Source organism: Labeo rohita, chromosome 9 (assembly GCF_022985175.1).
Source record: "Labeo rohita strain BAU-BD-2019 chromosome 9, IGBB_LRoh.1.0, whole genome shotgun sequence".
NCBI lineage: Eukaryota > Metazoa > Chordata > Actinopteri > Cypriniformes > Cyprinidae > Labeo > Labeo rohita.
The window spans coordinates 10,756,188-10,781,428 of record NC_066877.1 but is presented as its reverse complement, the minus strand read 5'-3'; the positions used below and the strand labels follow the sequence as shown (position 1 = coordinate 10,781,428).

General features: G+C 38.1%; 1 protein-coding gene across 1 annotated transcript in view; it reads right to left on the bottom strand.

Annotated features, from left to right (window-relative positions):
* Positions 1-25,241, bottom strand: part of pard3bb (par-3 family cell polarity regulator beta b) — a 386,633-nt gene that overhangs the window by 41,221 nt on the left and 320,171 nt on the right. The window contains 1 exon segment of the mRNA XM_051118598.1: positions 23,766-23,886. Within this exon segment, the coding sequence (XP_050974555.1) occupies positions 23,766-23,886 (121 nt within the window).

Sequence of the window (25,241 nt, the reverse complement as noted above, 5' to 3'; positions counted from 1 at the left end):
CAAATTGCTCAAAAATGTACACCTGTTTCATAGACTGACCCTCATATTCACCACAGCTTCACTTTTTGCAATATTCTGATGGAAACAATCAGGTCTTTTCATCAAAACAAACAACTCACCAAGACATCTGTCAACAACTGCATCATCTGGAAAGCATTGTGTTTTACTCAAAGCATCATATTTGTATATAAACAACTCTTCAAGTCATAAATGTCACAAAAACATCTGCCGAATGACATTCTAACATGTCAGTGAATGATTCAGAGATGTATGGCAGATTAGCAAGCTTTCTAAAAATGGCGTCTTCCAGATGAACTCACACACTTCAAATAGACACCTTGGCAAAATTCATGTGCTATTAGAATTGGGTCAATTTGCCAACAGATTTACTAAGCAACTGTTACACCAATGTCCTGCCTGTCAACAGAAGAACAGCATAGAAAAATACCCACACTATCATTAGAAGTGCGCCACAGACAGCCTGTGTCTGAAAGCTACAATACAGTACGCTGGCTGCTGCTGCTGCCTTGCTGGCCAGTCAGTCAATAACTGGCAGTGTTTGGGTATGAAGGTGCATCCAAAAGAAACTGGTTTCAGCTGGGCTCACAAGCCACCATAATGTCATATATAATGATCTAAAACAAATTGAGCTTGAGAGGTAACCACACGAAATATACTGGCTACAGAGCCAAGCACGCAGGTCATTTGTTAAGCAAAAATGGACATTCATGAGTTAACCATTTACTTGCTCCTTCAGATGCCATTTAGATTTTTTCCCACTGAACTGCATACCAGTGAGATTAACTTTTCCATGTAGGGGAACAATTTGTCCGATGGAGTTGTTTTTCAAAGCAATTCCTACCTTTACCAGTATACAAACATTTATATACAAACATTCTGTGGCTCACTCTTTTATGTGAAACATTTAATCAGTTCTTTGTCAACAACAAATGTTTCTTGAGCATCAAATCAGCACATTAGAATAATTTCTGTGCCATGTGACACTATAGACCGGAGAAATGATGCTTTGCCATCACAGGAATAAATTAAATTTTAAAATGTATTCAAAAAGAAAGCATTTCTTTGAAATTGTAACAATATTTCACAATATTGTTCTTTTTACGGTATTTTTGATCAAATAAATGCAGCCTTATTGAGCATATAAGACTTCCTTTAAAAACATTTTCAAATTTTACAGACCTTAAACTTTTGAGCAGTATAGTTTGCTAAATCAAAACCTAAAATTAACTCATATTTTATGTGTTCATTGCATATCTAGGTGTAGAACAAAACAGAGAAATATAGAATATTAATAGAACAGAATAGAATATATTTTTTTTTAGTTTAGGAGGGTATTTTTGCCACTTTTAGTGTTACTGTTGTCCTAGGCCCATTTAATTTCTTATTGTTGTATACACAGATTTTTAGGATATCAAAGCCAGTGAAGGACACACCTTCAAGAGTTCACCAGATAATTACATAAGCATTATATCAGACAGGATGCGATGTAAACATTTGGACACATATTTCTGCCTTCCTCCCTACTGCCTGAAAAACCATAATTTTTCAGCTTTGAGACAGCCACCTGATAAACCAAAAGATGATGAATTGCAAAAGAGATCACATATTTGACTGTGACTGGCTGAAGAAATAGATTAATGTTTGACTCTTTAAAAAAACATGAAAGTCCAATCGGGCTCCTGGAAACAGAGTGACCTTCTGCAAGAGAGAGAGAGAGAAGTGGAGCTTTGAGATTTTTTTCCTAATGAAAAGAACAAAGGCAGAGGAGTCCCGTGTCCTGAATTCTCATTTCTCGACTTCAGACGCAGGGAGAGAATGAGAGCGAGCACGCTGTGGGTGTGACGGTGTTACAGCGGCGATGAGGCTCAGGCTGAGAGCACCATCATTATTCAGCTCAGTAAATGAGAGGAAAGGCAGGAGCTTCAGGCCTCTCATTACACAGAGCAGCAGAGGGCTCCGAGTGAAATGCGCTGTGGATATTACACACTCCTTCCTCCAGCGTGTCAGGCTACTCACCTCCAGATTCTGCTAGACTGGCCTGCAGCAGCCATTACCACCCTTGAGCTGGACAAGCCACACTGGAAGTGCCAAGTTAAGGGAGCCAAAGCCAAGTCTGACTCAGATATTCATTGGAAAGAAATTCGAATGGTTTCGAAAACTCAAATCTTACCAAGTTCACAAATTTCCTTTATGGGCAGCATGAGTCAAACGGCATATAAAACAGAAGTGATCATTAGCGCAAACGTCTGCAGAACCGCAAACCATTTGAACTCAATCAATCCATAACCAGTTTTGGGGAAACGTGTTACAAGTAAGGTGAGTTAAGTAATCAGATTACTTTTCCCCAAGTAACAGATTACTTTTAAATTTACAGTTAAATATCTGAGTCACTTTTTAAGTAATTTTGTTTTCCAGTTTATTCACTTACTGAGAGAAAATGAGAGTGAGGTGCTGCTTCCTGCAGCCTGAGACTGATTAATTTCACTTTTGCTGTGAAAGTTGCCAAAAATATAAGTTTCGGGGTTGTTATAAAAAAAATGGCAAGCCCAGCCAAAGTGACAAAAACATAATGCATTACTTTCCATAAGATAGTAACTAAGTAACACATTAGTTACTTTTTTTATGGAGTAACACAATATTAGAACATTATTTTTAAACACTGTCCATAACTACAGCAGAGAAGACATGTAACTTAAAATGTATAATAATAAATACATTTAATCTTACAAGGCAGACAAATCACAACTGCAGTTGATAAACCATACCACTATACTATTAATAAACAATATTTAATCATTTTAAAACACATTAATATTTCTACCATGACAACTCTCTGAAGATTTGAGCATGGTAATGGATATGACAATGTTAAAGGGGTCCTATTATGCTCTTTTACGAAGTCTTGATTTTGTTTTGGGGGTGTACTAGAACATGCTCTCATGCTTGGTGGTTTGAAAAACGCACTATTTTTCACATAATTTACATTATTACAGTACCTTTCTCCCCAGCCTGGCACAAAAAATGGCTCGATTAGTTCCGGGTTTGAAGAAGGCCCCCCTTTAGAAAAACTAAATGTGTTGGTTAGCTGTCCCAGTGTGTTGTGATTGGTCAATAGTTTAGACAGTGTTTCAGTACTGCCACGCCCCTAGCCAATGTAGCAAGTTATGTGAACAACTGTTAACGCAAGCTAGATTAAAGTGATTCTTACTTATTAAATATGGATATTTTTCTTACAAAAACACATCAAATCGCTACGGGAGGCCTTTATTAAACCCCCGGAGCTATGTAAGTCACTTTTTATTATGGATGAATGCACTTTATTGGACTTGTTTTAGACTGATGAAACTCTGCATCGCTAAAGTTAGGCTAATCCTCCACCGCGTACTTACCCACCCCCCAACCATTCGAATTTCCATAGGCGGCATTTATTTTAATCATATTCTAATGGGCTGCGTTGTGACATCATAGCATTCAGAAAACAAAAGCTGCAGTCCAAAGGAGCCGTTTGTTGTAGTTCTTGAAAAGGGATTTTTTTAAAAACGAAATATCTCCCTTTGGAGTGGACTTTGAGATTTGTAACTTTGTAGATTCTTTTTTTATGCCGAAACATACACACCACACACTGACTAAAATTCAAAAAGTGAAAAAGCATAATAGGACCCCTTTAATGTATTCGGTCTTGGTGGAATAGATCTGCTACGCTGCTGAATTGCTGCTGCTGTTGGTTATTGCTCTTGTGGTAGATTGTTGCTGGTGCAAAGCAAGTACAGGAACTTGTTACTGCCAATATATACACCAATACAATACTGCGAGTATAGACATACTCCTACTGCACAAATAGCATATATAATAGCCCGCAGCTGATCTACATAGGTGGAGCTGGGGAGGTGGAGGGCTTCAGAGGAACTCGCTGTGAAATGCTATAGTGAATGCTAACCAGCTATTTAAATGTAAAGCAGCAAGCTCATTGGCTGCGTATGCAACACAAACCAATCAGCTTGTGCCAAGTAGTTTAGCACTGTGAACATCATCAGTCTGAGTTAAGGAACTATCAGCCTGCACCATCTAGATATAAATGGAGCCCTATACCCCTGTTCGCAAGTCCTGATTGACTTAATCTAATAGACTCAAAATATTATTTTTGAAATAGATTTATAAAATAATCTCTTACTAAATATTGTTAATAACAAATTAAAAATGAATTTTAAAAAAAGTTTAAAATTATTTTAGATCAAGTACACCATGGTAAACCAAAGATCGTCAACTCTCCAAAATGTCAACTATTATTATATAGATCGGTGGCGACTCATTGTGGGAACTTTTGGACTCTGAGTTGATCTACAGTAGTTGATCTGGCCACATGGGCCACAGGCAGAGCCAGAACTTTTTAATCAGATTAAACGTGGCTGATGAGGTGCGGGTCAGCACTCTGAGTCCTGGTCCTGAGCGCCACGCGCTGGGCTCGGGGGTTATCACAAGCTCCCCAGACGTGTTGATTGGAATCGGGCAGCGGGCCGCTCTGGGCCATGGGGAGGTTAGATTAGAAGCGCGCCACAGCCAGCACATAGAGCCTTCTGTTTTCATAAGTGATTTTCTCTCCCCTGCAGCAGATCCACCAAAGTCCTGCTTATAATCAGACGAAGATCTAACTTCACCGTTGATGAAAGCCAACGGGACACACTGAAGCCTTTCACCAGCTTTGACCTGTATTAACAGGGCAAACCCAGTAATAATCAGTCTGGTTAGAATAAACTCACAGAATGAATAAAACAATTTATTAATTTATTAAGCAATTGTGTTATGGCTATTTAAGGGAAAGGGCAACTCATGTGTCATGGTACTCTTGTGAACATGCATCAATGACTGACACAGAAGAGTAGAAATTTTCGAACAAAGTGTTTTTTTTTTTAATTCAGTTTTCTTTGCACACAAAAAGTATTCTCATACACTTTAAAAAATGCTGTCATTATTTTTTTTTTTTAAAACCCAAATGCTGGGTTCAGCCCGTTGGGTCATTTTATTGGGTTGTTTTTAATATTTTTACCCAGGTTCTGGGTTACATTTTTTTTTAACCCAAATGCCGGGTTCAACTTGTTGGGTCATGATATTGGGTTATTTTTAATATTTTTTACCCAGGTGTTTGGTAGTTTTTCTGTAACTAAGTTGCTGGGTCATTTTTAACGCTGGGTTATTTTTTTCCTACCAAACCTCTGAGTTAAGCCTGTATCTGGTGAAACAACCCAGCTGCTGAGTTACAGTCAGAGTGCGGGCTTTTTGAGTCCTCTACAGGAGAGAGCGGTTCACAGCGCCTCCGATTTGGGGCAATTCTTCAGCGAAATAAGGTTTATTTACATTTTATTTAATCTATAAAGTCTTTACTGTGCTGTAAATTGTATTATTTTACGCAACGCAACATAAGGACAAGATGTCAGTCAGCTGTGTCAGCAGCGGTCACTTTGCATGATGGAAACGCCTTTTGCCTTGCATAAAATAAATGGATTTTATTCATTAGTACTGAGTTTAATTTGATGTTAAAATATGTTCTTTAATGTCAGTACTATTTGTTTATGGGCAGGTTTTGGAGTCAGTCATCGCATCTTTCAGCTGCGAGTGAAACACGAGGCCGCGGTCTGAAGTTTGCAGTTAACCCGGTGAACAGCAGCCCTTCACTAGCTAAGATTTTGATGACACACCGGCACGAGAATTAGAGCTATTTCAGTAAAAAGCGATTACAGAGAACGGTTGAATACACTAAAATTAAAATGCTACTTTTAAATGTTACATTTTCATGTCTAAAATGCTTGTTAAACAAGTATTCACCCAAATAATTTCAGTTTGTCTTATATACTGTCCTTGTGTTCTTTCTTAATAATAAATTTTCGTCTTTTGATTATTGCTGTTGCCTCTAACTTTGTGTGTGTTTTTTGTAAGTTTCAGTCCATTTTAAGCCGGCAATATAATCATTTTTAAACAATAGTTGACTTACTTAAAATAACCCAGCATGTTTAGTAAAAACATTTAACCAAACCAGCTGGGTCAAAATAACCCAGCATGTGTTCTGTTTAATATTTACCCAGTGCTGGGTTGCCAAATAACCTAAATTGGGTTGTTTACCCCAGCATTTTTTAGAGTGTAGCTTCAAAAATTTACAGCTGAACCACTGATGTTACATGGGTGGAAGCAGATTCAACTGCCACGTAGTCAATGAACAGACTCAAGCGGCTCAGCAAGGTCAACCAAGACTATAATCCAATTAAAATTCCACAATTATTACAGAGCACATGCCCGTGTCTCTTTTTCGGTCTTCCTCCCAGCTTAGACAGTCATCTGATTGATTTATCCCCTCTTTGACCCTACAAGGCAAAAGTCTGGAGAGGGGAGGCCTTCAGCACCCTCTAAATTAGGTCCAACTTGGTTTGGCTTGTTTTATTTTGAATGTTGTTTCCAATAGCTCGCTGTCCTTGGTTTGGCTTCTATCTTCTCTCTAATTCTATCCATCTTCATTGGTATGTCCTTTTGTTTCTCTGTTTTCATATCTGTATCTGTAATTCACGTCCAGACCACATCTCCTAGAGGGTAGAAAACAGCCACAGAGAAAACTCTCCTCCACACAGACATCTGCAGAGGAACCACATAATGCAAAATCACATCCTTCAAATGGCAATGGTCCTCCTCCCAGTGGAACCAAACCAAGAATACATGACACGCCAACAACAGCCATATGTCTTATCAGCATTATCTAAACACACATCATAAATTATAATCCCACGGCCTGTAATTGTGACAAGGCCCACGCCCGAATCAAAACTCAAAGTCGCTCTTTAATCAGCCAGAAGATTTAAGTGCAACATGTTCTCACGGGCAGGAGAAAGTGCTGAGATCCTGAAGGCTACGCCACTGTGGTGCTTGCGATGAGTTGGGTGGGTCTGTGAAAAGCCTGTTGGTTTTAGTCTGGTTTTAATGACCGTGAGAACTTCATACATCCACTGCTTTTGCACCTTGCTGGTGTAAAATAGAGTTTCGACCTCCAGAAAAGCTGAAATAAGCTTTTTTTAAGGACAAAAAAAGGACAAATAATCCCTGAGCTCTGCTGTACGTCTCAATGAATGTGATTTTATGGTGAAGTGAAGCTTATAATGACCAAAGATTTAAAACTGGGCTGAAAATTCTTCCGTTTAAACATTAAGAATCTGATCGATGGGATTCCTGAGAACATCCTGAGCCATACAGACACCAACATTTAAGTGTTAATATGTGATAGTTTACCCAAAAATAAAAATTGCATTATTAACTAACTCTCATGGCATTTCAAACCCACATGCTGTTTTATATATTTATATGTAACCAAATCTACTTATTTTAAGTTAACTGATCAATTCAATTCTTAAATCAAACTAATTTGAATCATGTTTTAGCTCACTCAATGGTCCAAATGCATTAAATTAAGAATATTTACGGCATGCACACAGGTATGTTCCATGTTCTATGTGTTGACAGAAAATCCGAAGATACATTTCTATTTTTAACATTATTTATTCTTCATAAAATAAAAAAAAAGTATCAGCTGTATGTAAAAATGACCCACATCTGGTTTTTGGCCACTGAAAATACCAATTTACTCATGGAGCTACATTAAGATCTCTGGGATCGAAGCATCAAGATCCTTTAAAATGATGATACCAAAAGGAACATTTGTTAAGAACCAGAATTTAAAAGGATATTAAGATCTTTAATACTTCCTGAGTAACAGGCATGAAAACATGAGGCAAAACACACATGAAGTGTTTTTTTGAACTGTCACAGTTGGCATATAATGAAAAAAGATTGCTAAAGTCAACAGATTTTACTAAAAGACCTACCAATCTATGTGTGCAAAATAAAATAATGATACTGCCAGCTTTCTGAATTTCCTGTCATTTTTACAGCCCTCTACTTTGTCTCCAAATTTCAGGTGAAAATTGTCATTTTGACCCTCTTCTACAAAATAGTGGATTACTCAGTAAAAAATCATCTGAGGACATTTAATATTTTGGCTTTCATCACTATATACACTAGCAGTAAAACGTTTTTGGACAGTAAGAATTTGATGTTTTTAAAGGAGTCTCTTCTGCTCACCAAGCCCGCATTTATTTGACCCAAAGTTCAGCAAAAACAGTAACATTTAATTAACTAAAAATAAACTACTTTTACTATTTGAATATATTTTAAAATTGTATTTATTTGTATGATTTCAAAGCTGAATTTTAGCACCATTACTCCAGTCACATGATCCTTCAGAAATCATTCTAATATTCTGATTCTGCTCAAAAAAACATGTGACCCTGGACCACAAAAGCAGTCTTGAGTCGCTGGGGAATATTTGTAGCAATAGCTAAAAATACATTGTATGGGTCAAAATGATAGATTTTTTTATGCCAAAAATCATTAGGATTTTAAGTAAAAATCATGTTTCATGAAGATATTTTGTAAAACTCCTACTGTAAATATAGCAAAACTTGATAAGTAATATGCATTAGTAAGAGCTTCATTTGGACAACGTTAAAGGTGATCAATATTTTGATTGTTTTGCACCCTCAGATTCCAGATTCTCAAATAGTTGTATCTTGGCCAAATATTGTCCTATCCTAAACAATCAATATATCTATGATTATTTAATCAGCTTTCAGATGATGTATAAAGCTCAATTTTGATAAATTGACCCTTATGACTGGTTTTGTGGTCCAGGGTCACATGTTGAAAACAGCTGAGTAGTTTTTTTTTTAGGTTTCTTTGATGAATAGAAAGTTCAGAAGAACAGCATTTATCTGAAATAGAAATCTTTTGTAACATTGTAAATGTCTTTATCTTAACTTTTGATCAATTTAAAGCATTCTTAATAAACAAAAGTATTAATTTCTATTATTTATTTTCCCAAAATAAATAAAAAATAAAATAAAATTAGCTGGGGACCTCTGGTTGAGTTAACATTGGAGCACATAAGTTTTATGAACTATTTTTAGGGTGTTTTTTTGTCATTTTTAATCTGTGAATTATGGGCCTGTATGGATCTGTTTTGTTCCACAGTATAAAGAAGATAATTCAGGTTTAGAAAGGCATGACAGTAACAAAATACATTTTTAGGCAAAATATCCCTGTAATTTTTGTCTGAGAAACTGAAGCCTTTTCTTGTGTAGTTGACAGCATATTTTGCTTCTAATTTCTTTATGTTGGACAAATCTTTGCCCAACAATAATGTTTATTCAGCACTACATCTCGTCTAGTAACAAAACAACGCCACATTGTTCATTCTCTGCTTCTGCTATCAGAAAAATGTGAAAAACAATGGGTTAGTGTCTCTATTGATGTAATAAATGGAGCTTTCGTGCATTTCTAGACACATCCCTGGCTTCTCTGAAACTCTCATTTTGTTCAGACTAAAAGCAAAAAAAAAAAAAGCCATCAGCATAGCATCTGAAAGACTTCCCTAGACAGAGCATTGTCCAAATATTAGCTGTACTTCCACAGATGTGCTAATGTCAAGGAGAGAGAAAGAAAAAAAACCTGTTCTCTCACCATCTCAGAAACCTAAAAGCATCCATTCTCCTTCATTACCATTCCGGGTATTTTTGTAACTTGAGGATATGTGCTCAACAAACTGAAGCAAAATTCATTGAAGTTTACTTCCACTGTTCCCTGGCCAAGTTAAATTAAGGTTATATTGCTTGGCACACCGTGGTCTCCATGTTGTATTTTAAACTTGAAACAATACACAGGCACAAAGGCCTTTGAATTAACCTCCTCTGTGGTAGTCTACCCCAACACCGGAGACGTCAGCATTTTTTCCCCAAATATGTCAGGACAGGAAGCAAAGACGAGAAACAACAGGCTGACCAACCAAAACACCATCCAAGGTTAGATTTATTTATGACATATGAAAGAATAATACAGCTGGAATCGATTACAAAATATCAAATGTCAAAACAGAATATTGGACATTACCTTCTGTCCTTTTTAAAAGGGTAAAACTGCAGTTTAAGTCATTATTATAAATCAATTGACTACTTCCTACAATATAATTGAAAAACTAGAAGGCAGAAAGGAATGGGAAAGCGTATCGCTTTAACCCAGGTGAATTATGTCCGAAAGGCAGACGAAACCTCATCGGTAGCTATCATGAGCCAGACGCCCCGCTTTGATCGTAAGTGGCCGTGACTGTTTCACCAGATAAGGTGGAAGCGCTATGACATCGCGCCTGAGTCAGCATCGAGCTCACCTTCACCGATAATTCACGCCAGCTCATTCTGCACCTGAAAACCCACAGAGGGCTCATTTACCCTCAGGCTGACAAGGTGAGACAGGAAGAGGAGGGTTTGGAGGAAGTTACAGTCTTCCTTTGATGCCCTCCGTTCTCCCTGTGATAATGAACTCACGTTGAGTGCTTAAACTCTGCGGTTCAGTCATGCGTGTTGATGCTGATAATAAAGCGCGAGCGATTACTACACGCACGTCTGGGACTCTACAGACATGGCCGAACGGGCCGAGTCGGTCAGAGGAAGAGACGGCATCACGCCACCCGGCTGTATGTCTCCTCTGCGCTAGATGTGCATTCCAGTCCTGTTAGGCAGAGAAAAGGTCCCATTAGGCCTGTCTGGGAAGGTAATGAATACCCGCGAGGTCGTGACCTCTGTTCAGACATAGTTACATCATCATCAGAGGGGTTACGGAGGCTCCACATCTGCCCCTGAAGCTGCACATGAGAGGGAGAGAAGGAGAGGATAACAACCCTCATCTGTCTTTATCACTTTCTCTCTGACGCTCTGTGAAGTAAGGCGTTTTGAAGCGAAGACCGATTGCTGTGGTAAAACAACGTGCTGTCTGAGACTATAAACAGGGGTGTGAGGATTAAACCGTGCCGTGCTGATCCTCTTCAAGACAAATCAAGTCTGCTGAAACATTAGTGGAACTCTGCTATAATTCAGGCTACATTTGTCAACCATCATGTCCTATATTTAGTTTAAGTATTTGTTGACGTTTTGCCACTTTATTGATACAGATAGGTCAATGACTTATTGTTCTATATTCCTTTACAAGATGTAATATAAGTCTCAGGTGTACCCAGAATGTGCCTGTGAAGTTTCAGCTCAAAATACCCCAAAGATCATTATTATATTATTTTGAAAATGCCTATTTTGAGTGGAAGCAGAAACACACTGTTTTCGTGCATGTCTCTTTAAATGCAAATGAGCTGCTGCTCCCCACCCCTTATCCAGAACAGGACTGTGCCTTTACAGCTTGTACCTCAGATACTCTACCAAAAAACTTCAGTTTGGTTTTGACTATCATGTCTATTGCGCTGTAATCATAAGGGATGGGACGATAAATCATTGCAATGCGAATCGAGAAATAATTCAGCATCGATTCAAGATTTTCCGAACACATTGTGATTCTTTCTCAAATCGATTCTGAGCTTAGTTTTGAACTGCAGATGGCACTGCTTGCTTTAGAAACAGCCGTGCTCTGCTTGTTTCAAAATCCTTACACGCACTTGAACCTAAAATAATCATTTATACAATTTGAAAGGTTGAAGCGAATTACAAAGGTGTTCACAGTGGGCTGTTTACAATAATCTCGTGTCATAAAAGCATTCTGAGCCAAGGTGAAATTACATGACTTTGAACGCACAAGTTCTCTTCAGCACTCTTCTTCATGAGTATTTGAGTGTGCGGATAAAAACTAGATTCGAGCGCCATCTGCTGTTAAAATCTAAGCTTAGAATCGATTCCAAAGAGAATGGCGATGCATTCGGAAGATCTCAGAATCGATCCACGAATCGATGTGTTGTCCCATCCCTAGTAATCATGCGTTTTAAAGCCATATAAGTTACAATTTCTGATATAGGGTTTTCTGAAAGCACACGTCTAAAGCACGCAGACAGAAGGCAGCTGTCACACACCAATCTCTTTCACGTCTTACTGCACTTAAACTGTCAAATACACACAAGGTTATGTTAAATATACACATAATTTACAAAAACACAGTTGGTTATGTCTGTGAAGGCAAAGAGCTGGGAAAGAAATTGCATGTTTAAATTAGATCTGTGTATTAAGTGACAGCAGTGTACCCAGATAGCACAGGTATGTCTGCAAGATGTCTGTTAAAGATCACTTGATCTGGAAAGCATCTGTTGTGTACAAACATCTGACAGACGTCTGTAAGATGTCAGTTTTACATACATTCTAAATCATAAACATCTTAAAGGGGTCATCGGATGCCCATTTTCCACAAGTTGATATGATTCTTTAGGGTCTTAATGAAAAGTCTCTAATATACTTTGATTAAAAATTCTCAATGGTTTTGTAAAATAACACCCTTTTTACCTTGTCAAAATGAGCTCTGCAAAAATCATCTCATTCTAAGGGGTTGTTCCTTTAAATGCAAATAAGCTCTGCTCACCCCGCCCCTCTCTTCTCTCTGTGGAATGACGATCTTGTTTACTTTAGCCGCATTTAGCCGCTAAACTTCCTAACTACCACGTTATAAGGAAAGGCGATTGCAAAGATTCATAAAAAAACACTTATACACACTTCTGCTGTAAGTGAAGCTGGATCATAAATGATTTGCGCAAACACAGATGGATATATGTAGATCGGGAGGCGCATTCCCTTCACAAACAAATGTAATCTACTGCATCTTCAGCTGCTCAGATGTCGGGAGTAAATGATGACACTATGTTCATTATTACATCCATCAACACAACACCTCAATCGGAGATATTCTTGTCTAACTTACATCCCTGCTTCGGCATCGAAACAAGGAAAGTTACTGGACTGTGACAGCTGGTCTGGGGTAAGAGCTCATGTCAATCAACTATCGTGGGAGTGGCCTCTGTCAGTTTGACGGCACATCTGAGAAAGGGTCGATTTGAAAAAGGGGATACTATTTTTACAGATTAATTAAAAACCACTGCATGGATTTTTATCATTGTAGGGTAGATTTGTACATACACTGCCAACACACATTAATGTTCAAACAACATGAAAAAGTGAACTTAGCATCCGATGATCCCTTTAAAGAAATCTAATAGACGTCTGTTTGACATCTGACAGGAAACGTCCTATAGACGTATTGCAGATGAGCTAACACTCTTGCAGATGTAAATGCAGACGTTAAATAGACATCTCCGAGATGTACGTGTGCAATCAGGGTAATATATAGTATCTATACTGCTGTCGACGCTGTTAATATGACCCAAACAATACTGGACTGAATAACTTCTATAGCTTTAATAAGAAGCATTTCTTACTTGAATGCTGCTTTTAAATGCTGTAGTGTGAAGATAAACATGGCGGATTGTGTGCGACTCAATTAGGATGGGGTCTGTCAACCGTGTGACGTCACTTTTTACAGATTCTGCAAACAGGCTGTTCTGAGACACTGCTTATGATTTATGGGGATTAAAAAAAAGTAGCAGGTGGTTTTTAATCATTAAAGGGTGGCTGTGTACACACACTGCCAACACACATTTGAAAAAGTGAATTTTGCATAATAGGTGCCCTTTAAAGGACTTTTAAATCATAAATGTGCACTAACTGCAAGACTAAACTCTAACTAACTTACTAACTAAATGTCTCTTAAGATTGGAGGTGAGCTAACAGACCTCCCACACAAACAGGATGTCTTTTGGACTCACTTGGTTGAAGTGCTAAAGCTGAACAAGTAAGTCTCCCACGATCTGCTGCAATAATCTATCTTGAAGGTCACTAATTAATGGACTGTGGTCCAGATCCAGAGCAGAGACTGGTTCCATTGGAACAGTGAATCACTTATCATAATTGTACATAATTATAAACATAAAACTTAAAAACTGAGCATCTGAAGCGGAATACATGTGATACACACACATGAAACATAAACACAGGAAACATTGAATCAGGTTGATATTTCTGCCACTTGATGATTCTCACGCACTTGGATGAGAAAGTGTGTGCTTACGTTCTCTTAACTTTAACAGCCCAGTGTGGAGTTGTTTACAGAGTTCTCCAATTCTGGCTGGCCTATCACACTTATAAGGCCTTACTATTTTTGGAATAGTGTATGATGTAAGCTGCAGTTAACAAACATGGAACATATTTTCCTTCTTCTATAAGGGTTTGGAGTGTATCGCAAAACATTTATAACATGGTCAGGATGACATCCTGAATGTATTAGTGTTAGTGCAGCGCAAGATGGAAACAAAGGACAAAGCCTGCTCTATACGAGTGAGAAACCTCTGAGAAACAACAGCAGGTTGTTCAACCGCCTCAGTTGCCAGAATGCTGAAAAAAGCCATTAAAGTCAATTAAGAGGAAAATCAGGCTGGAAATGAATTATCCAGCCCTCTAATCTCATCATAGCCATGTGGTGATCAAGAGGGCAGATTATCACTCGCAAATTACTGCCGGGTTCAACGGCTCTCCCACGGGTGGCCATTTTGTTTGAGGTCAAGGTGAAAATGAAAGTTTCAAATTGATCGAAAGAACAACAAATCTTAAAAACTAAAACTGTTGTACATTTATGACATTAAAGGTAAAGTGTGGAATTAGTTTCACTAGAATTCCAAAACCAAACTGGCAAAAAATTATGTTTTTAAACAGGTTTGCTGAACACTCGTCTATCTGTCATTGGTCAGTCAAACAGATAGTGCCTCCCTCAAACTCACTGGTTGTACCAGATGTGGTGGTTGGATTGCTCTTGTTAAAATTTTGTTTCCATATTAAGAAGGTACACACTTCATCTAGATCCTACAAAGCAAATTTCACAAATATAGCTTATGATACTCTTACTGAAGTAATTCAAAAATGCCTGATAAAGAGTTGTTAGTGCCAGTATGGATATGTTCTTTCTACTGATAAATGAAAGAACAAAACAGACTCCTGAATGCAATATGTAAATAATTAACCAAAGACAAATACGCTCTTTTATTCAAAAACAGAGAAAACTGTTTTATTGGCCCCAGACTATTGCCTGCAACCATATTGAAAAACTTATGCAACAAGCTCTCTGGGTCCTCACTGAATAACCAGCCCCAGATGTTACATGGTAGACAGTAGCCGTTTCCTCTCTCCATTGTTTAAGCACAACTTAGAACAAAGATATAGATTTCCCCCAGCAGAAAATCTGAGCAGCACTGACCACTCATAAACACTGAACGGATGACAGCCACGGGCCTTTCTCAGATTGTTTTACTGGAAAGTTTACCAGAAACATAATGTTTGGAGTTAGAAACTCTTTGGTTTTGCCAAAGAGGAAACTTGATCTGATCAAACATTCAAACGGTGTTTGTTTGCACTGGGTGGTCTGAGGGCAATGAATTTATAAACTGAATTAGTTAGCTTGACCTTTTTTTTTTTTTTTTTTTTTTTTTGAGAAACATTTTCAAAAAATCTCTAAAGGAGACATCGGATGCCCATTTTCCACAAGTTGGTATGTTTCTTTAGGGTATTCATGAAATGTCTGCAACATACTTTAGTTAAAATTCCTTAGTGGTCGTGTAAAACAACATCCTTTTTACCTTGTCAAAAACACCTCTGTTCACAGCAACTTGTTTCAGTGCATGTCCCTTTAAACGATAATGAACTACTGCTCACTCCGCCCCTCTCCTGCATTTTTTGTGTATTCTGTGGCACATTACCATCAAAAACAAAACTAATCCACTGTGTTCTCAGTGGCTCTGATGTCGGGGAGAAAACAAAGACTCTTATATTCACTCTAAAACACTTGTATTGCTTACGAGACACCGTTACCGCTACAGCTGCTCGAGCATGGAGAAAATGGCAGACAGCGCACAACTGACTGAGGGTGGAAATATGCTAATATGGGACAGTTGTGGGCGGAGCCTGAGCAGTATGACATCATATTGCTCAGAAAATCTAAATGGCTTAATAATTGAGACTGTTTAGGCTTTTTGGGGGTTACAAAAGGAGACACATTTATATGCAAACACAACATAAAAGTAAATTTTGCATCAAATGTCCCCTTTAAGTTTGAATTTCTATCAGCTTTCACACAGACAGTTAGACAGCTAGACAAATACTAAAGAATTAAAAAATAGGAACAAATTCTTTAAATTGGATCAGTCCATTTTGTGGTCAAGACTTCTTTCCAAACTACTACCCAAATGGCACCCTCAGCCCTTGTGGTTCTCCTCCCAGTCTACACTTTACTCTCTGACTTATACAATCAGGCGAAAGTTACACAGCCACCATGTTGAATCAGCATCAGTTTCCACCTGGCAAAGGCACTTATGAGGTTTGTTCTAAAACGCAATGCGTCTTTACATTTAAAGTGTAAAGTACACCAGATCCTCCTGACAGCCCTCCAAGATCTGCACGTCTGGCTTCTAACTACCCGATGTTACTGAGTTTGGGCAGCAGGGTGGACGCAATGGAAGGGTTTGCTGACTTATTAGGGTTTCCCCAAGTCTAACGTCTCTCTCTCTGCTACAGCTCTGTGGTTTGAACAGCTCCCAGAGAGGAAAAAATGACAATAGTTGGCTGGGGGCCGTGGCAGAGCGGTCATTCCAACGGACAGGAACCAAAACGCTTAAGCTGGTCATTGTTAAACCCTCACCTGGGTCTCATGGCGCCACGTTGCTAATTTCGATACCTGCTTTTACATTCGACCTGGGATTAAGAGCCAACATCAAAGGATCACATCATATCCTGTCCCTCTTATGCCCAAAGCAACTTTGACTTTGTAAGAGCTGCTACCAAGATACGCACAGCGGTAAGATCTGAGGTCAAAAACCTGCTGAGGAAAATGGGAAAACACACAAGGGATGGACCACATCTCGCTCAAACCACAACTTAAGAAACCCAGTGAAATCCAGCACCCGACTGGAGAATATTAAACAAATATTCTCCGTTAGTATTTCAAGGAAAAATATTTCACTGCTGGTGACGGGTTTAATGAAAGTGTGACTTGAAAAAATAAAAGGGGTGAAAGGGGATTTACGGGAAAACTGTATTTTTGGGTCATTTTCTCTGTGTGAACAGGAGATGCAGCTGTTGACGTGCGCTGGAGTCAGATCTGGATTGTGTTGCAGCTTAGGAAAGGAAACAACGGCTGGTCCTCAGACCAAGAGAGAGATACTCTGACAGATTTGTGAGGTTAGTTTCTCATGGACTGCATCATTCCTCTCAGGGGAAATGAGAGCGGGTGAAAGAGGACAGTGCTGGTAAATACCGCCAGCGTTGACTCCTATCCCTCATTAGGACTGTAGCAGTTAGGCGGCAGTTAGAGCATTATCATACCAACTTTAACTGCCTTACAGGCCCTACAAACAGTCACAAGACTACCATATATATTTTTGGATGCTATTTAGACGCCTCTCTGTGGCTCATCGGTTGCCTCTCACGACTGATTCCATAAAGAGAGGCCTTTGAAACCATAAACAGCCTTCCTTTTTAATCTTGAAGCCCATTTGCTTGAATTTTTCACTGGGTAAAAATAGTTTATGGAGACATTAGACACTGCAGGCAACACATAATATAATTGCGTGTTACATAGACGGTGTGGCGTGCATCTTATCTCGACATCTGAGGAACGAACAGTACAGAACCCGCAAGACAGCAACAGTATTTGCCTTTAAGCCTTTGAACTTCCTGTTTGCTATCTTCAGACTTCCATATAAATGTATAATACACTACTGCATTTATTATGCATTTATGCATTTGAGAGACGCTTTCATCCAAAGTGACTCTCGCAGTGCATTCAAGGTATATATTTTCTCAGTATGCGTGTTCCCTGGGAATCAAACCCATGACCTTGGTGTTGCTAGCAGCTGGGGTACAGGAATGGTTCCAAGATGGCACAGAATCACGGGTACAGGTACTTTCTGGAGGACACACATTTGTTCTGTTCCAAAACCTAGTGAGCTGCTTACGTAAGCAGTATTTTAGGGCTTCATTTTAAGGCATTAAAGTCACACTCCCAACATGAGGAGGCAGCATAATTATACCGCCTACTAAGATACCTTCATCTGGCTAGATTTAAGGCAGTATTATATTTACATCTTTCTCGTTATTTTATCTTAGCTAGCCCTTCATTTAATTCCTACTCTGTATTATTTACATTATCTACACTAGCATTCAAAAGTTTGTGGTTGGTTAGGTTTTTTAATGTTTTTAAAAGCACTTGCTTATGCTCAAGCATGCATTTATTTGACCAAAAATATAGTAAAACAGTTGTGAAAATTTTTTACAATATAAAATAACTGTTTGCTATTTTAATATACTGTAAGCGTAATTTATTCCTTAGATGCAAAGCTGAATTTTCAGCAGCCTTTACTATATTTTTCAGTGTCACACAATCCTTCAAAAATCATTTTAACATCATGAATTGGAGCTCATGAAACATTTTTAGGGGTTTAAGCGTGTAGCGTTGAAAACCTACTGTAATTGTTGAAATGGCCAAGGATCAGCAATTTCCATGTAAAACAGACGGTAGTACTCACAGGCTCGCCCCAATCAGCCTGACGGGGCGCTACAGCGATCAAAAGTACGAAATCGCTCATAACTCCTAAAATGTCATTCGCAGGCTCAAGTGTCTTATGTCGTTGGAATCCTTGGTTCTCAGAAGCAAAATTTTTGGGGTATTTTGGATTTTTTGAAAAACCTAATTTTGTAAACTAGTCCGAGATTTTTTGCCCACCAAACCAGTGCATAAAGTTTCTCTGAAGAGTGAATGCCAATAATTATAAAAAAAAAAAAAGTTGAACCTTCTACTCGTCGTCACAAAGGAATTCCAAAATGTTTGAAAGGGGCAGGGCCACTTTTATTAAAAACTCCTGAACGGAATGAGATATCTTCGCCAAACTCGGAACACTTATGTAAGAGGTCGATCTGAGGTCACAGGACAAAATTCGCAGAGCTTGGTCACTTGGTGGCACTATACAAGGGAAAAAAAAAAAAAATTGGTATACCTACGCAACCATTTGTCCTATTAACATGAAAACTGCTATGCACCGTTTTGGTCCAAAATGCCACAAGTGTCTATAAGGACATTTGTGTATCTCAAAAAAACATGGCCGCAATTGGCCGATGAAGTTTGAGCACCCATTAGACAAGGTTAATGGAGGCCGATCGGAACGACACTCGGCGGGCCTGTCTGACGACGGGCCTGTTTGAAAGGTCTGTGAGACGTGTGAAAGAAATCGGCCACTGAGGGGCGATATTGTTTTATTTAAGGGTATTAACGATTGTACATTGCGTGGTTTTTCGCACATAGATGTGATTTCGTATCATACAATAGAACTCCTCATTCTGGACAACTTTGCCTCTAGACCCACTGTTGTCAATCAAATAATTTGTCAAGTGATTTAGAAGATGTAAAAAACCTACTTTTGCAAACTAGCCGTAGGTTTTTCGCTCAATCTGGAAAAAACAAAAAAAAACACTGCAGTGCAATTCTTTGAACTCTCTAGGTCGATAATTTTCAAAAAAAAAAAGAAAAAAAGCCAAAATTTACCCTTTGGGAAGCTATAATGGGGTCGTTTAGAAAAGTGGCCTATCCAAATCCTAAAAAGCCTAAAGGAAAACTTAAATCTTCACGAAACCTGCTGAGCACATGCGACAAGTGATTCTAAACAAGCACACAAACAAGTTTTAAGGAGATTGGACCACAGCCGGCACTATAACAGTCATAAACATTAAAAAAACATAATATTTCTATGGTAAATTACCTGGACGCCTATTGCCTATTGCTGCTTGCAGCTATATTTTTATTATTGTTAATGCTGAAAATTGTTGTGGTGCTTATTATTTTCATTTATTTTCAGGAAAAAAAAATTGTATCACAAAAAATGTCTTTTCTGTCACTCTTGATTAATTTAATGTGGCTGAAAAAAGTATCAATTAAAAAAAAAAAAAAAAAACTATTGATCCCAGCCTCTTAAACAGTAGTGTATTAGTTCATCAAATTTTTAAATTTATTCCCAATTTAATATTTTATATTTAATTTTAAATTATTTGTACTCATCCTCCTTACTGTTCAGTTAATTTTTCTGATTAAATAAAGATAAATAAATGTGTCCCTTTGTGCACTGTGCCAAGCTCAGTGGTGGCCAAAACAAGAGATATATTGATTTAAGAAATACTTATATTATACTTATATTATAATAATGAAAAGCACTGATACCACGAGTTAGTCTAATTAAAAAGAACTTTGAATGCGCTATGTATTTTTATCCTGACTAGAGTATCAAATTTCTCTGTATCTGATAGGACGCTTCCTTGGAAAACAGATTCTTATGTAGGCAGTAGACAGCGAGGCAGCTCACTAGGTTTTGGAACAAACCCATTTTTTGACACAAATATTGACAAATGTCAAGCCTTAATTTCATCTGGACATCAGAAGTCCTCACAAGTGAACTTGCGGTCATTGAGACTACGCCACAGTCATGCCTGAGCAGTGCAGTCACTGAGTCAGCACAGAAATTCATGGAGTGGTCGAGCATCATCAATCAATGTCTATACACACTCTATATCAACCCTACTGTAGTCCCGTAACACACTTACACAGAACAGCGACGAACCAGTAAACACTGCGGCACTTCGCATAAATACAAAAGAAAAAGAAACGGTTATGACATCAGTGGTAAGATCCTCTGGCAGAGAAAAACTAAAACATTTACTGGAAAGCAGGATTGTGTGTAAACCGATTTGCTTGTGTGGCAATAGCTGAACAGTTCTGGTTCTGGAACAGCCCAACAAAACAAATCCCAATCCAAATCTCTTTTTCCATTTCTCTGTGTTTACCAGGACTATCCTTGCGGGCTGATCGAGTGAGATATGTTCAGATATGTCCATAAAAGGGCTAAATCTGCAAGCAGACGAGAGGCAGCTGTAACAATAGGCAGTCATAATGTGTCTGTCATGAGGAGTTTTATTTATATCCGTGGTGTAGACTACATCCCAGTCACAGAAAAGGGTGTGGAAACTTCTGTGAATGTCTCTCCAAGATTGTGTGTGTGTGTGTGTGTTAAGTCACAGGATATGGTGAATCATCATCGTTTCCACAACGTCATCATCAGGCCTGTAGGTAGTTCCAAACCATTTTACCGTGTGAAAACTGCTCACACATTTCCTCTTATGCAAAAACGGCGGCTGATAACTTTGTTTTGCTTTGACGCAGTGAGTGTTTGTTTCCTTCAGTAGCTGAATAATTAGCGCTGAATAAATAGATAAATAAGCACCGACGAGCAAACGAATAAATGCAGTGTCGACCTTAATGAGCAGGCTCGTTAGATTGGGTGATTGCTGTTTGGAGTTAGTTTAATTCGATCTGCCTCTCTAATCCCACAGCCTGCGATGCTTCATTGTTCACCGCAGCTCTTACAAAAACAGACGTTAGCTCATTTGAATTTGAGAGGTATAACTATTGATCTCACACAAAGGGAATTACTATGTGTTCTGAGAAAAAACAAATTACGCTGGTTTGTCCCAATCCTAATAAAGAAAGGCGCCAATGTATTTGGTGGAAGTTTCTATGACTCCTGATTAAGAAGGCAGTATAGAGAGGCAGTATAGAGAGATACTGAGGCAATTATCTACTCTGATTAAGGGAAAGGTAAAATGGTGCGAATGCAGGGTCCAAAATTAACTTTTTGCCATTGGCTGGTGAATTGAGAAACGTTATCAGTCATACACATTTCTTAATAGCCAGGAAACTACATTTGAATTATTTTCATTAATTCACTACCATTTAAAGCTTGAGGTGGTAGGTTTTCTTTTGAAAGTGTAATTGATGTCTCCTACTGAAATATGTAGTAGAAAACCCATTAAAGATTTACATAATTTTAAAAATGCACATCGTTTTATACATATTTTGGACTATGAGGTGCGTCATTATTTTTAAGATGTGAAACAGTTGCACTCGGCGCTACCTGTTGCTATTTTTACTGCAACACAACTCTGAATACACAACTTGGAAAATAAAAAACTGAAGAAAAAAAAAACTTATACAATGACCAGCGTTGGGGGTAAGGCATTATAAGTAACGCGAGTTACGTAATATTATTACTTTTTCCAAGTAACTAGTAAATTCACGCATTACTTTTTAATTGCCAAGAAAATATCTGAGTTACTTTTTTCAAATAAGTAACGCCAGTTACTTTTCCCCCCCATTTATTGATCAAAAGCTGTCCTGTCCCCATGTTGAGAGAAATCGGGAGTAAGATGTTAGATCTAGAATAAATGTGACCATGCATTAATTCATCTCAGTCACAAAAAACAGATTCAGTATTCCTCAAAATGAATAAAACAGTGAAATCTCAGAAACTCAGACTATGACGCAAACCTGCAATAATTAAATATGTTAAATAATACAAATATCCTTTATGCATTTAATCCCATTTTATTAACCAATGTCTTTGCTGCCGACCTTCGATGATCCAATTCAACCATACTAATAAGCAAAAATTACTCAAGATAATCTAACATTTGTTTTCCTTTTTTTATTGCTGAACAGTTGACATTTTTTTTCTTCTGCGGTCTACTGTACAGACGTGAATTTACTTTTCTCAAAGCCTGAGGCTTTTGGTGTGAAAAGGCTTTTACATTTGCCAAAAATAGAACTTTTTATATTAAAAGCAAACAAGCAAGCCCTGCCCAGATTTTAAAAGTAACGCAAAAGTAAAGTAACGCATTACTTTCCATAAAAAGTATAACAATATTGTAATGCATTACTTCTAAAAGTAACTTTCCCCAACACTGACAATGACCACAGCTACTGAAAGAGCTTACAGGTGGCAATGGATATAAGCGCAGCTTTAAACCAAATGCCATACCACCAATTTTTCCCCACAAGGAGTCTAAATTATTCTGGATACCGAGTGAAATCCACGCTGAGAAACTCCTTTAGTGACTGCGGTGTCATGACAAGCGTCGGCATGTTTACATCCTGCCAGGATGGCATCTAGCGTTTCTTGTCTCTGCCTTTGTAAGCTCTTTCAGTAGCTGTGGTCTAATAAAGCCTCAAAGGCATCAGTGCTAAAGTGGAGAGAACAAATACGAAGTTTTTTTTAATAAATTTTATTAGTGCACAGGCATCTTCCCATTCTTTTCTCCTCTTCATATCGCTAGGAAAGCAGTGAAGTTTTCTGAGTTTTGCGGTGTTATAAATAGCAAAAATAGCGGCAGTAGCTCACCGAGTGCAACCATTTCACGTCACTGAAATAACGTCGCCCCACATAGTCCAAAATATGCGTTAAACGATGTTGATTTTATTAAATAACGTAAATCTTTCACGGGTTTTCTACTACATATTTACTAAGAGAGAACATTTCTGTTAGATTAAGCCATACAAGTCTTAATACCCGGGGTTTCCTTTAAGCAGCACAACACTGATAATAATAAGATAAAATTGTTTCCTAAACAGCAATTTAACCTAAATCAGCATATTACACTGATTTCCTTGCATCACAGAAATTAATTTAAAAAAACATTTAAAAATACAGTTATTTCAAAGTGTAATCATTTTTCACAATTTTACTATTGTTTACAGTATGTTTTGATCAAATAAATACAGCCTAGGTGTGCATAAAACACTTCTTTCAAACACAAAAAAATCTTACGGACTCCAAACTCAACTTATACCAGTTACCAGCCACTGTCCATATACACTAAAGTCTAATTTGACTTGCATTGACGGTTTGGACCCTGTGTGGTTTTGGACCCTGTGTGATGGTGAGAGTGCGTTTTGAGTGCCGTGTGGGTTTGATATCTTACTCTGTGTTGGTCGTACTCTGGTCCTCTCCGTCGGGCCTCCAGCTCTTCATAGGCTGGAGCTGCTCCCTCTCTACGAGCCTGAAGATACTCCCTCCTCAGCTGCTGGATACGGTCCATACTGCTGCAGAAACACACAATCCACTTAGCTCAAATATTAAATTAATGAAGAAATATGGTGCTGTGGCAGTGGCTAAAAATCTGGGCTTGTAACCAAAAGGTTGTAGGTTTAAAATCAAATGTCCCTAGTTGCTTTAAATAAAAGATTCCAAATGCAAATTAAATTAAATTAAATTAACAATAAACAATAACAATAATTAATAATGTTTATATAACAGAATATAACTGATTTATTATCATCCAGTCTTTTACTAGGGTGGGGGTTGGTCTACTTAGTTTCAAATAATCAGATGAGTTGTAATAAAATAGCTCAACTTTTAAAACAAGTCAAAAGATCCTTGTGTTCAGTTCCAATTAGTCAAGCTCTATCTATCCCTTGTGACATCTGAACGTGCAATCTTTTGCTTACAACCCACATCTTCAAAGACTAGGCCCCACCACCTCCTTATATCCGCACGTTCTCCTACGCACGAATACTATTTCCCAACATACACATTTATAGACCTACAGTCGTACAATCACGACCCCGGCCCACTCACACCCATCCAGAACACAGAGTTGCTATCGATCTGACTTCTACATCATGTGATGGATAAAAATCCAGAAGCCCAGTATATCAGGCTGTTGATACATCCGGATTGTAGCCACTTAAGAATGAGGCCAGACTTCGGTCTGGTATCCCTTGGCTACGGCTCTATCATCTGCACTTATCAGAAACAACAAGGTGATGACAACTGAGCTAAAGCAGACAGAAAGACTCAATACTGTCACATATAATCAACAGCCCTTTGTTACAGGCCACTTCAAATCTAAGCAGAATCACATAATCACACACAGAGAAGATTCAGAATGATATCGTCATTTAAGAAAAAAAGACTGATGCAGTAAGAAAAAATAACACAAAACATAGCTGCATGCAGCGATAACGGGATTCGAGCGCTTTAATGCATTTAAACACACATGAAAAAAAACAATATTTAGCGAGCATGTAACCACTCAAATCAATGATTTAAAAAAACATTTTTTTGGCAAATCCAGGTAATTTTACATAGAAACATGAGGTTTTTTTTGAACATTTATGACTAATATAGTGCCAGCTGTTATTGGATATCCTTAAAACTTCTCATGCTTGTTTAGAATCACCTGTCTCATGTGCTCAGCAGGTTTCATGAAAGTTTTCCTTTAGCCTGTATAGGACTTTGGGTACATTTGGACAGGCCCCTTTTCTAAACGACCCCGTTATAGCCTTCCAAATGGTAAATTTCAACCTTTTTTTATAATTATTGACTTAGAGAGTCCAGAGAATTGTACTGCAGCATTTCTTTGTTTTTTTCCCCCCAGATTACACAAAAATCCTAG